The 10720-nt window shown below is 37.6% G+C and overlaps 2 protein-coding genes and 1 pseudogene across 3 annotated transcripts; 1 reads left to right on the forward strand and 2 right to left on the reverse strand.

Moving 5' to 3' along the window:
• Positions 1 to 608: 608 nt before the first annotated feature.
• LOC109126910 (UDP-glycosyltransferase 72C1 pseudogene) lies at positions 609 to 2042 on the forward strand (annotated as a pseudogene). The gene has a single exon (XR_015568735.1). The product of XR_015568735.1 is annotated as a UDP-glycosyltransferase 72C1 pseudogene (transcript).
• On the reverse strand, positions 2010 to 5821 carry LOC104716460 (aminopeptidase P1). The gene is made up of 15 exons (XM_010433836.3): positions 5571 to 5821; positions 5321 to 5384; positions 5062 to 5201; positions 4559 to 4966; positions 4197 to 4469; positions 4015 to 4101; positions 3859 to 3923; positions 3698 to 3764; positions 3427 to 3561; positions 3250 to 3330; positions 3100 to 3154; positions 2875 to 2979; positions 2686 to 2757; positions 2472 to 2596; positions 2010 to 2393 (listed from the first exon to the last, which is right to left on the reverse strand). Exons 1-15 carry the CDS (start codon positions 5664 to 5666, stop codon positions 2226 to 2228), a joined length of 1941 nt encoding a protein of 646 aa, XP_010432138.1. The 5' UTR covers positions 5667 to 5821; the 3' UTR covers positions 2010 to 2225.
• Positions 5822 to 5955: 134 nt separating this feature from the next.
• On the reverse strand, positions 5956 to 8350 carry LOC104716462 (putative NAD(P)H dehydrogenase (quinone) FQR1-like 2). Its single transcript, XM_010433838.3, has 2 exons — positions 7433 to 8350; positions 5956 to 6532 (listed from the first exon to the last, which is right to left on the reverse strand). Exons 1-2 carry the CDS (start codon positions 8029 to 8031, stop codon positions 6304 to 6306), a joined length of 828 nt encoding a protein of 275 aa, XP_010432140.1. The 5' UTR covers positions 8032 to 8350; the 3' UTR covers positions 5956 to 6303.
• Positions 8351 to 10720: the final 2370 nt, after the last annotated feature.

The raw sequence follows: 10720 nt of genomic DNA on the forward strand, positions 1-10720 counted from the left end.
ACCCACGTTGGGTCCACGTGAGGCACTCGAGGCTGGGTTGCTTCTTTTTATATATAGTTATTTAGTTTGGATCTAGTAAAATTTTGATGACCAAAACAAAATAATTATTGATAATTTTGCTACTTTGGTGGTGCGACAAGTGATACGTCAGCTACAGGTCATGAGATTGCACTTCGTAGCTTTGTCCAAAATAAGGTAAAACAAACAAAACACATCTTGATACATGTTTCTATGTCTAGCTCATCTCATCAAAACACCATCGTAACACGCAAAACAAACGACGACTCAAACACAAGTAGTTTAAGCAATGAATAAACATTGCATTTGTTATATATTAGGTCTTACTGTCTTGGTACAGAGTATAAACGTTACATTTAGGGGAAAAACAAATTAAATCAAATTTCAGTTCAATTAGTAATGATTCCTAAGTATATGTTTATATAATTTGGGGTTACGATTTTTCAATCCGTTTTAAATAATTTATTGCATTGAGATGTTCCTCCATTTCGATAACTGCAATCTCAATCTTCTCTATATATGATTCAACACAAATCCGTCCAATCACCAAACACATTTCTCACTTCACCAATTAAAGAAAGCAAATTACTATGGAACTTCACGGAGCTCTAGTTGCTAGTCCGGGCATGGGCCATTTCGTACCCATCCTAGAACTCGGCAAACATCTCCTGAACCACCACGGGTTCGACCGTATCACCGTCTTCCTAATCACAGACGATGTCCCACGGTCGAAATCCCTAGTTGGAAAAACGTTAACGGAAGCAGGTCCCAAATTCGTGATCAGGTTTATTCCACTTGATGTTTCGGGTCAAGACATGAGTGGTTCACTTTTAACTAAACTAGCAGAGATGATGAGGATGGCAATACCCGATATCAGGACTGCAATTATGGGGCTAGAGCCGCGGCCTAGGGTTTTCGTAGTTGACTTGTTGGGCACAGAAGCTTTAGCTGTGGCTGAGGAGCTTGAGATCACGAGGAAACATGTTCTGGTTACTACCAGTGCTTGGTTTCTAGCTTTCACGGTTTATATGGCGAGTCTTGACAAGGGTACATTGTTTAAGCATCTGAGTAGCATAGGAGCATTGCCTATACCGGGATGCAGCCCGGTTAAGTTTGACAAGGTTCAAGATCCGAGTAAATATATTCGAGAACTCGCCGAGTCTAAGCGAATTGGAGCTGAGGTGATAACTGCAGACGGTGTGTTTGTGAATACGTGGCATAGTCTCGAGCAAATGACTATCGGGTCTTTCATGGATCCAGAGAATCTTGGTCGGGTTATGAGAGGTGTGCCGGTTTACCCTGTTGGACCGCTGGTTAGAAGAGCAGAACCGGGTTTAACGCACGAAGTGCTGGACTGGCTTGACTTGCAAGCCAAAGAGTCAGTGGTTTATGTCTCTTTTGGAAGTGGTGGTGCACTAACCGCAGAGCAGACGAACGAGCTGGCATACGGTTTGGAGCTGACCGGCCACAGGTTTATTTGGGTCGTCAGACCACCAGCTGAAGACGACCCATCAGCATCAATGTTTGACAAAACCAAGAATGAGACAGAAACACTCGAATTCTTACCCGACGGGTTTCTAAACCGGACCAAAGATATTGGTTTGGTAGTCCGGACATGGGCTCCGCAAGAGGAGATCCTAGCACATGAATCAATTGGAGCGTTTGTGACTCACTGTGGATGGAACTCAGTTTTGGAGAGTATTGTGAACGGTGTGCCAATGGTAGCTTGGCCGTTATACTCAGAACAGAAGATGAACGCGTGGATGGTTTCAGAGGAGCTAAAGATTGCATCGCGGCTTAATGTTGCAGATGGGATTGTAAAGAAGGAAGAGATTGTTGAAATGGTAAAGAGAGTGATGGATCAAGAAAACGAAAATGATATGAGAAAGAATGCTAAGGAACTGAAGAAGACAGCAGAGGAAGCTCTTAATAAGACTCACATTCCATCTGCCTACTTCATCCAAAACTAATATGCAAAAAAAAAATGACAATTTAAGAATAACAAAATCCATAAAATATAATATTTTCTTTTACGAACTGTTCAAGAACCGTGAAGCTTGGAATAACAAAGACACGACGTGGTCAAGAAACAGGAGCTTTGAATGCAAACAAAGGAAATAGTAATGACTTGAATGTTTTGGTTTACTAGTGAGAGAAGTGAAGAAGACATTGATAAAACATCTAATTAAGAGAAATTTTGGAGGGAACTAAGCCGATACACTTACAGGTTCGGTAGCTTTCTTGAGCCATTCCATTTCGGTCTGGTTCATAAACGGAGCCAAGATGTCTTTGCAATTCGAATGGTATGTGTTTAACCAATCGATCTCTTCCCTTGTCAACTGGTCTAGATTGATAAGCTTCACTTGATACGGTGCCTGAAGAGAGAGAGATACAGAGTAACTCAGATATGCATGTTGATAAGAGAAACCAGAAGAGAGACAACGATCATGTACCCAAGTGATATGCTCGAATTGCAAGTATCCCTTGTCGCCAAAATTGAATTCTGTCTCAGCATCATTAACAACAAGCACATTCTCCAGCCTAATACCAAAGTTCCCGTCTTCATAGTAACCAGGTTCTGCAATATAACAAAAAATCACCAGGCTCTTAAAATATGATCAGTGATAACCGAACGAGAGAAATACCAAGCTTTTGTTGCACACGGACCATCTGTTACAGTCATGGTAGCTTGGAGTGGTACATTTCTAGCACTCGGTCTGAAACTAACTTGGTGAGGTCCTGCATAAGTCCCAACACATAATTTAAAGTTAGTTGATACTTAGAATCTCAAATAGATTACTGTTGATATATAATACATAAGAAAGAGAGAACAAAAAGAGGTTTCTCATCACTTGCCTTCATGAACACAAAGGTAAGAGCCGACTCCATGACCAGTACCATGTCGATAATCCAAGCCATACTTCCACAAAGGAGCTCGAGCAAGAATATCAAGAGTATAACCTGTAATTTCAAATATAAGCCAATTTGACATATAACGGATCAATAGTTAGATTAAATCTTCCCTCACCACGAAGTCTCAAGTTAGAAAAGAACTTAAGTAACAGAGATCATAAAAGTTACCGTTTGTTCCTTTAGGAAACCGAGCATTTCCAAGTGCAACATGACCCTTGAGCACCTAAGATGCAGCACATTACATAATATTAGAAAATTTGGTTATACGAAATAAGTATGACCGCAGTCTTCATAAGGTTATCATCTATAAGCACATACTGCGGTATAGCACTCTTTTTCATGAGCTGAAGGTTTTCCAAAGTGGACTGTTCGGGTTATATCAGTTGTTCCATCAAGATACTGCACAAAGACATCAATATAAATATTTCAAAGCAAAGAGTTTAAAGTTAGATACAAAGGAAGCTTATAGTATATACTCAACCATGTGATACAAACCTGTGCTCCTGAATCACACAAGTAAATTTTGTCGGGGTCCATCTCGGCACATGCTTCTGGCTCTGGTGAATAATGAATGATAGCAGCATTTGAACCAACCGAAGATATAGTAGGAAAGCTTAAACCTCTAAAATGCTGCAACACATGAAGAACAAGAACAATGTGATTCACATATGAGTTGATTTGAATCAAACCATTTGAACTTTTTCATGTACTTACACAAACGAACGATAGAAGAAACATTTGTTAATATGTTGTATGTAAACATTACCTCTTTTGCAGCTCGGAGACTTTCTAGCTTATCGCTCACAGTCACTTCAGTAAGCTTAGAGGTCTCTCTGTGTATTAATTTTTCTCCATAAGCAAAAATCATTACGGAATGAACAATGGAAATATGTAGAGCAAGATCAAACAAAGGAGAAAGATTCTTACGAAGGCTTTTTTTTGTTTGCTTCGGCTTCCAAGAAGTATCCAGAGGCTCCATAGAGCTCCTGCATCTGTGGTTTCACAAAGATGAGTGTTCATAAAACAATCATCTATATCATAGTATTAAAGATTGAAAAAGTTATTAAATTTTCTGTCTAATACCTGTTTATCGAGCCAAACAAGGTACTGGACAACAGCTGCACCATCACGAACATGTGCCTTCTTGATCCCTTCGAGCTCAACCGGATTCTGACATAAGTGGGATGAAGCAATATATAAGTAAACAGAAAAAATCAATGAAACGCTAAGATAGGTCACCAATATCAAAGAGCATTCATGATTACCTTCAAGGCTTTTGAGAGGGATATAGGAGAAGGTTGCAGAAGAACCTTATCAGCATCCAATTTCGAATAAAGTGCATAGCAGCACGACGTAGGATCCACCCATAATCGATCAGGCTGGTCAACATCAATCTCCATGTCCTTTGTACCCTCGGGTTGACCAATTTTAGAGGCAAATGAAGAAACAAGTCGATCCGAAGCAAGCAATGACACATCTGAGATCACATCTGTGTACTCCCGGACTTCTATACCGAGCCCTTTGAAATAAGCATTTGCCTTCATAACAAAATTAGAACATTCAGAAATTACAAAACAAGCTAAAACAAAACTATGCATACTACCAAAAGTAAAAACAGAAGCCTAACCTCATCAGATACTTTCTTTTTGTCAACATAGAGAAACGCAGAATTGGTTGTAAGAATTGCAAACGCATGAACAACTGGACAATAAGCGACATCAGTTCCACGGATATTATAAAGCCAAGCAACCTCGTCAAGAGCAGCGATGACCAAACCACGCGCACGCTCTTGCTTAAGCTTTGACCTCAAATCTTCCAATTTATCAGAAACAGAACGGCCAGCAAATTCTAAGGGATGGACAACAACAGGACTCATCTCAGAAGGTGGACGAGTCTTCCAAACTTCGTCCACAAGATCAGTTGTTGTCGTGACCAGTTTCTGATTCTTCTTGGCAAAAGATTTCCACCATCTATTCGCTGTATCTATCGAGACACACCATGAATCAACACCTATATTTGCCTCTTCAGGTAGATTCTACAATTGATCCCAAAAACAAAACACAAACTTCAATGACACATCTCAAAAATTTTATCGTCTGATATGACTAATTTGTATATGATATGACTCACATCTGAAATCCAAACTTCAACAAGAGGATCTTCACCCATACGCATGAGCGTCCATTCGTCACTAAGCTGTTGCAATGCTTGCAAGAAGTATCGACCATCAGTCCAAAGCCTTGCTTCGTTCTTCGTGATTAGTGCCAAACCTGTGTATACATATATAATCAATCCGCCATCAAAATTCAATTCAAGTGTCTCATCAGAATCTCGATCAAGGATTCAATCAACGATTTACGAATCAGAACAATACAAAAACAGAACCGACCTGCACTTCCACTGAATCCAGACACGAACTCACGGCGTTTGTCTCGTGCTGAAACATACTCGCTCTGAAGTCGATGGAAATTGAAAAAAAAAAAGCACGATTCGATTAGTTACAATTTTTAAAAATCGGAACTTTTCACTCAAATCTATGAACAAAACATGATTAAGCAGTAGTCGAAGTATAATCAAGTAATCAAAGATCGGATCATGAATCAAAAAAGGGGCAATTCAATTCGAACAATCAAAAATACCTGGTGATAGTCTTCGGAAGGGACAACCAAAGCATCAAGAGGAGGAGAGTGAGAGGCCATCAGTGACCTCAACGAAGAGAGAGTAGTCTCGGACATGGCGACGTTTAGAGTTGAGAGAAGGATTTTGCCTGCTTCGGTATTTGATATGTCTCGAGGACGAACACAGATGCAGCTGCAGATAATAAAAGTACAGACAAGATACAACAGTTGTTTATGTTTTGTACACAAGTTATTAACTTTACGTCTGCTGAGGAATCCTAATGGCTGGCGCAACTATACCTAAATATATTTTTCCTATGTTTTAGCGATCTTGTGAATTATAGTATTTTCGTAAAGAATAAAAACTGTTTGATAATAACATTCGTTAAACAACCAACAACTCCAATGAAAGAAATATATTTTTTACAAAAAAAAAAAATTATCAAACAAATATTTATTTTATGGAGAATAATGAAGACTCGAGAGACAAATAATAATCAAAAGAAAAAAAATATATAACATGTACACACAACCATTAACGTAAGAACTAAGAACCATATGATGATGATGATCCAAGGTTCTTGGATAATGGCGAAACTTGGAAAAAAAAACACTCATAAAAGAAAGAAATTATGATGAAACTGAAAAAAAAAAAAAAAAGGATTTTTTTTTTATGTGATGATTATTTAGCAGGAGGAGGGATTGAATAAAAAGAGAAAATAGAAAGAAAGAAAAAAGCCAATTTTGTTTTCATTTAAGGTTGAGCAAGTCTCTTGACTATTGCAGCCATGTAGTTTCCTTGATGTTCAGCAAGCGCCAGTTCTGTTTCTGTTGCTTCTCTTGACCCATCACCAGCGAACACACCTGCTCCATAAGGAGAGCCTCCACGGATCGAATCCATCTTGAACATTCCAGCTCCAAATGTGTAGCCTATGGGTACGAATAGCATCCCGTGATGCACGAGCTGTGTGATTGCTGTCCAACTGCAACAAACAACACCACATTGAATCAGCGCAAGTGTTCAATGCTGACATTAAAATGCAAAATAAAGGATCCCAACTGCAAAATGCTTTTATGATGCTGAAGCATACGAATTATTACCATGTGACGCAAGATTCCACACTTGTTATATATACTCTCCAAAAGTATATAACAAAGTGCAAAAATACTTGTGTAAAGCAATCAAACTTATATCACAGAAGCCAAGTTGACAAAAAGAAAATGAAAAAGATGGGAATCAATTCCATAAATCGTGGAGAGTCAAACAGCTGAAGGTGCCTCTAAAGAAATACAAATGATAACTGAAGAATCTGTCACAGATCTTAAAGAACACATGCAAATTCATAGAATGCAACGCTCTCATGTCCAGAAATTTAACACTTTTGGTGCTGAGAAAGTGAGAATCTTATCTAATAAACTTCATAATACATTTTCTCATAAACTTCCCCTTACTACATCGAACACCAACCTAGCACAACGTAATCCTATTATACCAACAGAGAACAGGGTACTATTCACTGACCAGTTTCAATTAAAGTTCTATACCAAAACTTCACTTAGGATCCCTAGAATTGAATGGTACAAGTTAAGACTCAAAGAAAGCAATCAAACACCAAGCAAGCAATTTTCACCAGAAGAATTAATAGCCATCTCATCAGAGAAGTTTTCCTCAAAAGTACAAGACAAAGTCCTGACCACAACAAACTTTTAAGCATTAGCAACCCACCTATAAACATAACATTCAAGGTTGCATTTATGTCACATTGTGACTGACTCTATCATGATTATAGCAATTGAATACTTTGTACTTGCAAATCGAACTACTTCAGAGTTTAGAGAACCAAATGCCAAATGGTATAAAGAGAGAGAGAGAGAGAGCTTACGCAGTAGTCTCTTGGCCACCTCCTTGAGTCCCAGTACTGACAAAGAATCCAGCAGGCTTACCAGCGAGACTCTGCTCCTTCCACAACGATCCCGTCGAATCAAAAAACGCCTTCATCTGCGCAGCCATACAACCATACCTAGTCGGGAATCCAAACAAGAAACCATCAGCCGCCGCCAATTCCGCCGCCGTGATCTCCGGAATCTCAAAATCCTTAGCCGGCGCCTTCATCTGGTCAACAACCTCCTGAGAAAGCGTCTCGGGGACTCTGTAAAGCGTCGCCTCCACTCCTTCGACGCTATCCACTCCTTTCTTCATCCTCTTCGCTAAACTCTCGACGTGTCCGTACATCGAGTAGAACACGACGAAGATCTTGAGCGGTGACGAGATCTTAGCAGCAGCAGCAGCGGAAGAGGTGGTGGTAATCGCCGGCGTAGTTGTTCCAGCAGTATTCGTGGCCGTCGTTCGATCATCGTCAATTTGGATCGGAGCATTACCAGTAGCGTTGTTATCATCGATTCCGGGACCATCGCCGGTGGTGGTGGTGAGTGACGACGGCTTCTTCTTCTTGCTCGGAACACATCCGCCTCCTTTCCCCATCGAGAATCTTTCTCCCAAAATCCCCGTCAACGAATAATTCGATTAGTTAAAATTTCAAATAAATAAAAACAAATCAGCTGTTAACACTTTACTTAATTTATTTTTAATTTTAATCACGACTCTTAAGTAAAGATTTAACAGTTTACATTATCTTACTCTTCACACTCAGGTCTTTTAAGACGGGGCCGTATATGTCACGGTCAAATGTTGTTGAGTTGATTATATGGGTTTATTAAGACTTTAAGTTTGTTACAAGGAGTCCAACGTTAGAACTGTCAACTGTATGTCATATTTGGGCTTAAAGAATATTGGCCCGTTTATGGTTTGATAGAAACCCCAAAATAGTTTATTCATACTGGGCCTTTCAATGGCAACAAATTATTGCTTGTATCCAATTTTAATATGTAATAACAGTATAACACTATTTCGTTTTGATAACACGAATAAATCACTAAAGTTGTGAATGACTCACTTCATTTTTTCTTTGAAGTTCGTTTTGTAAAAGTTTTTGCAAGTCCACAACCTAAATTTGATGAACAGGGAAACATTTCGTTATGCATGAGTGTTTATATTATAGAGTATTATAATGACTTGGTATGATGATCGCTTTCTTAGTGGCTAACCCGATTGGTGTCTTTTGACTTGTTCGAAAGCGTACTAGTTTAGATCTCTAACGTAGTCAAATTAACCTAATATCCTACCTACGAAGTAGGAAAAAGGAGTTGCATGAAAATTATCAAATCATAATGTTACAATTAGAAGAAAAGAAAAGCATATGTTTGGAGAATAGTTAAATTATTCACCACAAAGTCAAATTTCAACTATTGGTTTTAAGTAATTGAAATTTCAAACTCTACCAATAGAAATGTTAAAGAAGATGAATTTTAAAATATTGAATCGAACATGTTAAAGATTTGGTATTTATGATAGTTAGTTAGAAGCTAATATATCATATCTGATTGGTTAGCTACTTAGCTTTTATATCTACCAATATATCAATTGTATAAAATACTTCGATTGATTAAAAACTTTATTAATTAACTAATCTCATGCTTCTATGTTGTGCCAGGTACTACTTTGGACCACCATGAAAATAATACAAGATGGCGTTTAAAGCTACAGGAACCAAAATAGAAAGAATATTGAAAATTTAGTGAAAAAAAATAAGACTAATTAACAGAATTTTCTAAAAATATTGTGTTAAAAACTCACACCCCACGAATCTAGGACCAAACCCAAGATCAATCTAGAAAAGCCTTCTCTTTTAGCTGTCACCGGGGACGCATTTTGAGTCAATACTCAATAGAGCAATGCCACGTTTCCAAAATCTATTTACGGAAATTTATAATAGTAAGAAGGAGCTAATGACAAGATTTGTTTAGTTGCTAACCATGTGCTTAAAGCTCTAATCGTGTTTTGGGATGTAGTAGGAACCAGAGAGACAGGTTGGACCTCGAAAGTGGCGAAGGAATTAACAAAGAGAGACAACATATTGTACTCCTGTTTTATATTTATAGAAAGTATATCTAGTTTTTAACTCCACGTGAGTGTTTTCTGGACCGTCCATGTTGTGTTTTGCCATTGAATGTTTTAATCGTAAAGATTGTGGTGGTGATTAGTGTCTTAATCGAGTAATTGAGAATCTTTAATTGTTATTTTTAAACAAAGAAAGATTTAGGCTTAGCTGTTTGGAGATTTTCATACTTATTAATCCACTACAGAAGGATCCATGGAATTCTATTGGATTTTTTAAACCAACGAATTTCAACAATTAACATATACTGTACATAATAAATATAACTATAATTATAATTTTGTCAAAAATAATTCTACTGGAGTTTTAATTCAGATAATAAGTACAAATATAACTCACTTCTAAACAGCTGTCCCAACAAAAAAAAAACTTACCTCTTAACTATTAAAATTTGTGAAAAAAAAAATGTTGGCTCATAAGTTTTCTTTAAATTTATTTATTTATTCACTAGCAGACTAGCTAGTTCGTAGATGTGCATGGCCTTTTGGCTTTGACGGTGATGGCGACCCGCGCGAGACGGAGAGGCTTGTGTCCCAATTATCTTTTTCATTAACACATTTTGAGTTTTGACCCAAAAAGGAAAAGAGAAAAACATTTTGAGTATGCTTTATTAAAAGCTTTAGGGTCCCTAGCTTATGAAGTGAAAGGATTATTTACGGGCGTCGCAACAATCCATTTTATTGGTAAAACGTGGATTAGGTCAATTCTTTTAAGTTACCAATGCTTATTATCATTGATAGAAACACCCAACCAATAAGACGTAAAAGAGCAAGTCTCAGTCTTTCTATTTGCTAATACAATTTTCTTCATTGTATCATGCATGTATTCAATATTTTTCGTAGGTAGCTTCTTCACAAAAAGAACTCTAACGCTTACAAGTTACTATCTATATACTATTTTAAACAAATTTGTAATACTAGGGAGATAAATTCATTAATGAACCACATACCCCAATAAGACGCATTCTCATCATTTTTGTAAAGACGCACTAATCATGATTGCAAACGATAAAAACAAACACGATACTCCTGTCATTATCCCAAACACGATAAATCGATTGTGTGTTATAGCGGAGCCGGTTCAATATATATGAACAGATATAAATTTAATACTGAAATTTTAAAAACTCTAACATTTGATTCTTTTTTGTTTGTG

Source organism: Camelina sativa, chromosome 10, assembly GCF_030686135.1.
Source record: "Camelina sativa cultivar CO46 ecotype springtype chromosome 10, ASM3068613v1".
In the NCBI taxonomy this organism is placed as follows: Eukaryota; Viridiplantae; Streptophyta; class Magnoliopsida; order Brassicales; family Brassicaceae; genus Camelina; species Camelina sativa.

What these genes read in the sequence shown, in the direction of transcription:
- LOC104716460 (XM_010433836.3), bottom strand. Translation starts at nt 5,666, where the DNA reads ATGTCCGAGACTACTCTCTCTTCGTTGAGGTCACTGATGGCCTCTCAC. An exon ending in TTGAAGTTTGGATTTCAGAT is followed by an intron (nt 4,967 to 5,061) that starts GTGAGTCATATC and finishes GATCAATTGTAG; the next exon opens with AATCTACCTGAAGAGGCAAA. An exon ending in AAAAAGAGTGCTATACCGCA is followed by an intron (nt 3,155 to 3,249) that starts GTATGTGCTTAT and finishes GCTGCATCTTAG; the next exon opens with GTGCTCAAGGGTCATGTTGC.
- LOC104716462 (XM_010433838.3), bottom strand. Translation starts at nt 8,031, where the DNA reads ATGGGGAAAGGAGGCGGATGTGTTCCGAGCAAGAAGAAGAAGCCGTCG. An exon ending in GGTGGCCAAGAGACTACTGC is followed by an intron (nt 6,533 to 7,432) that starts GTAAGCTCTCTC and finishes TGTTTGTTGCAG; the next exon opens with TTGGACAGCAATCACACAGC.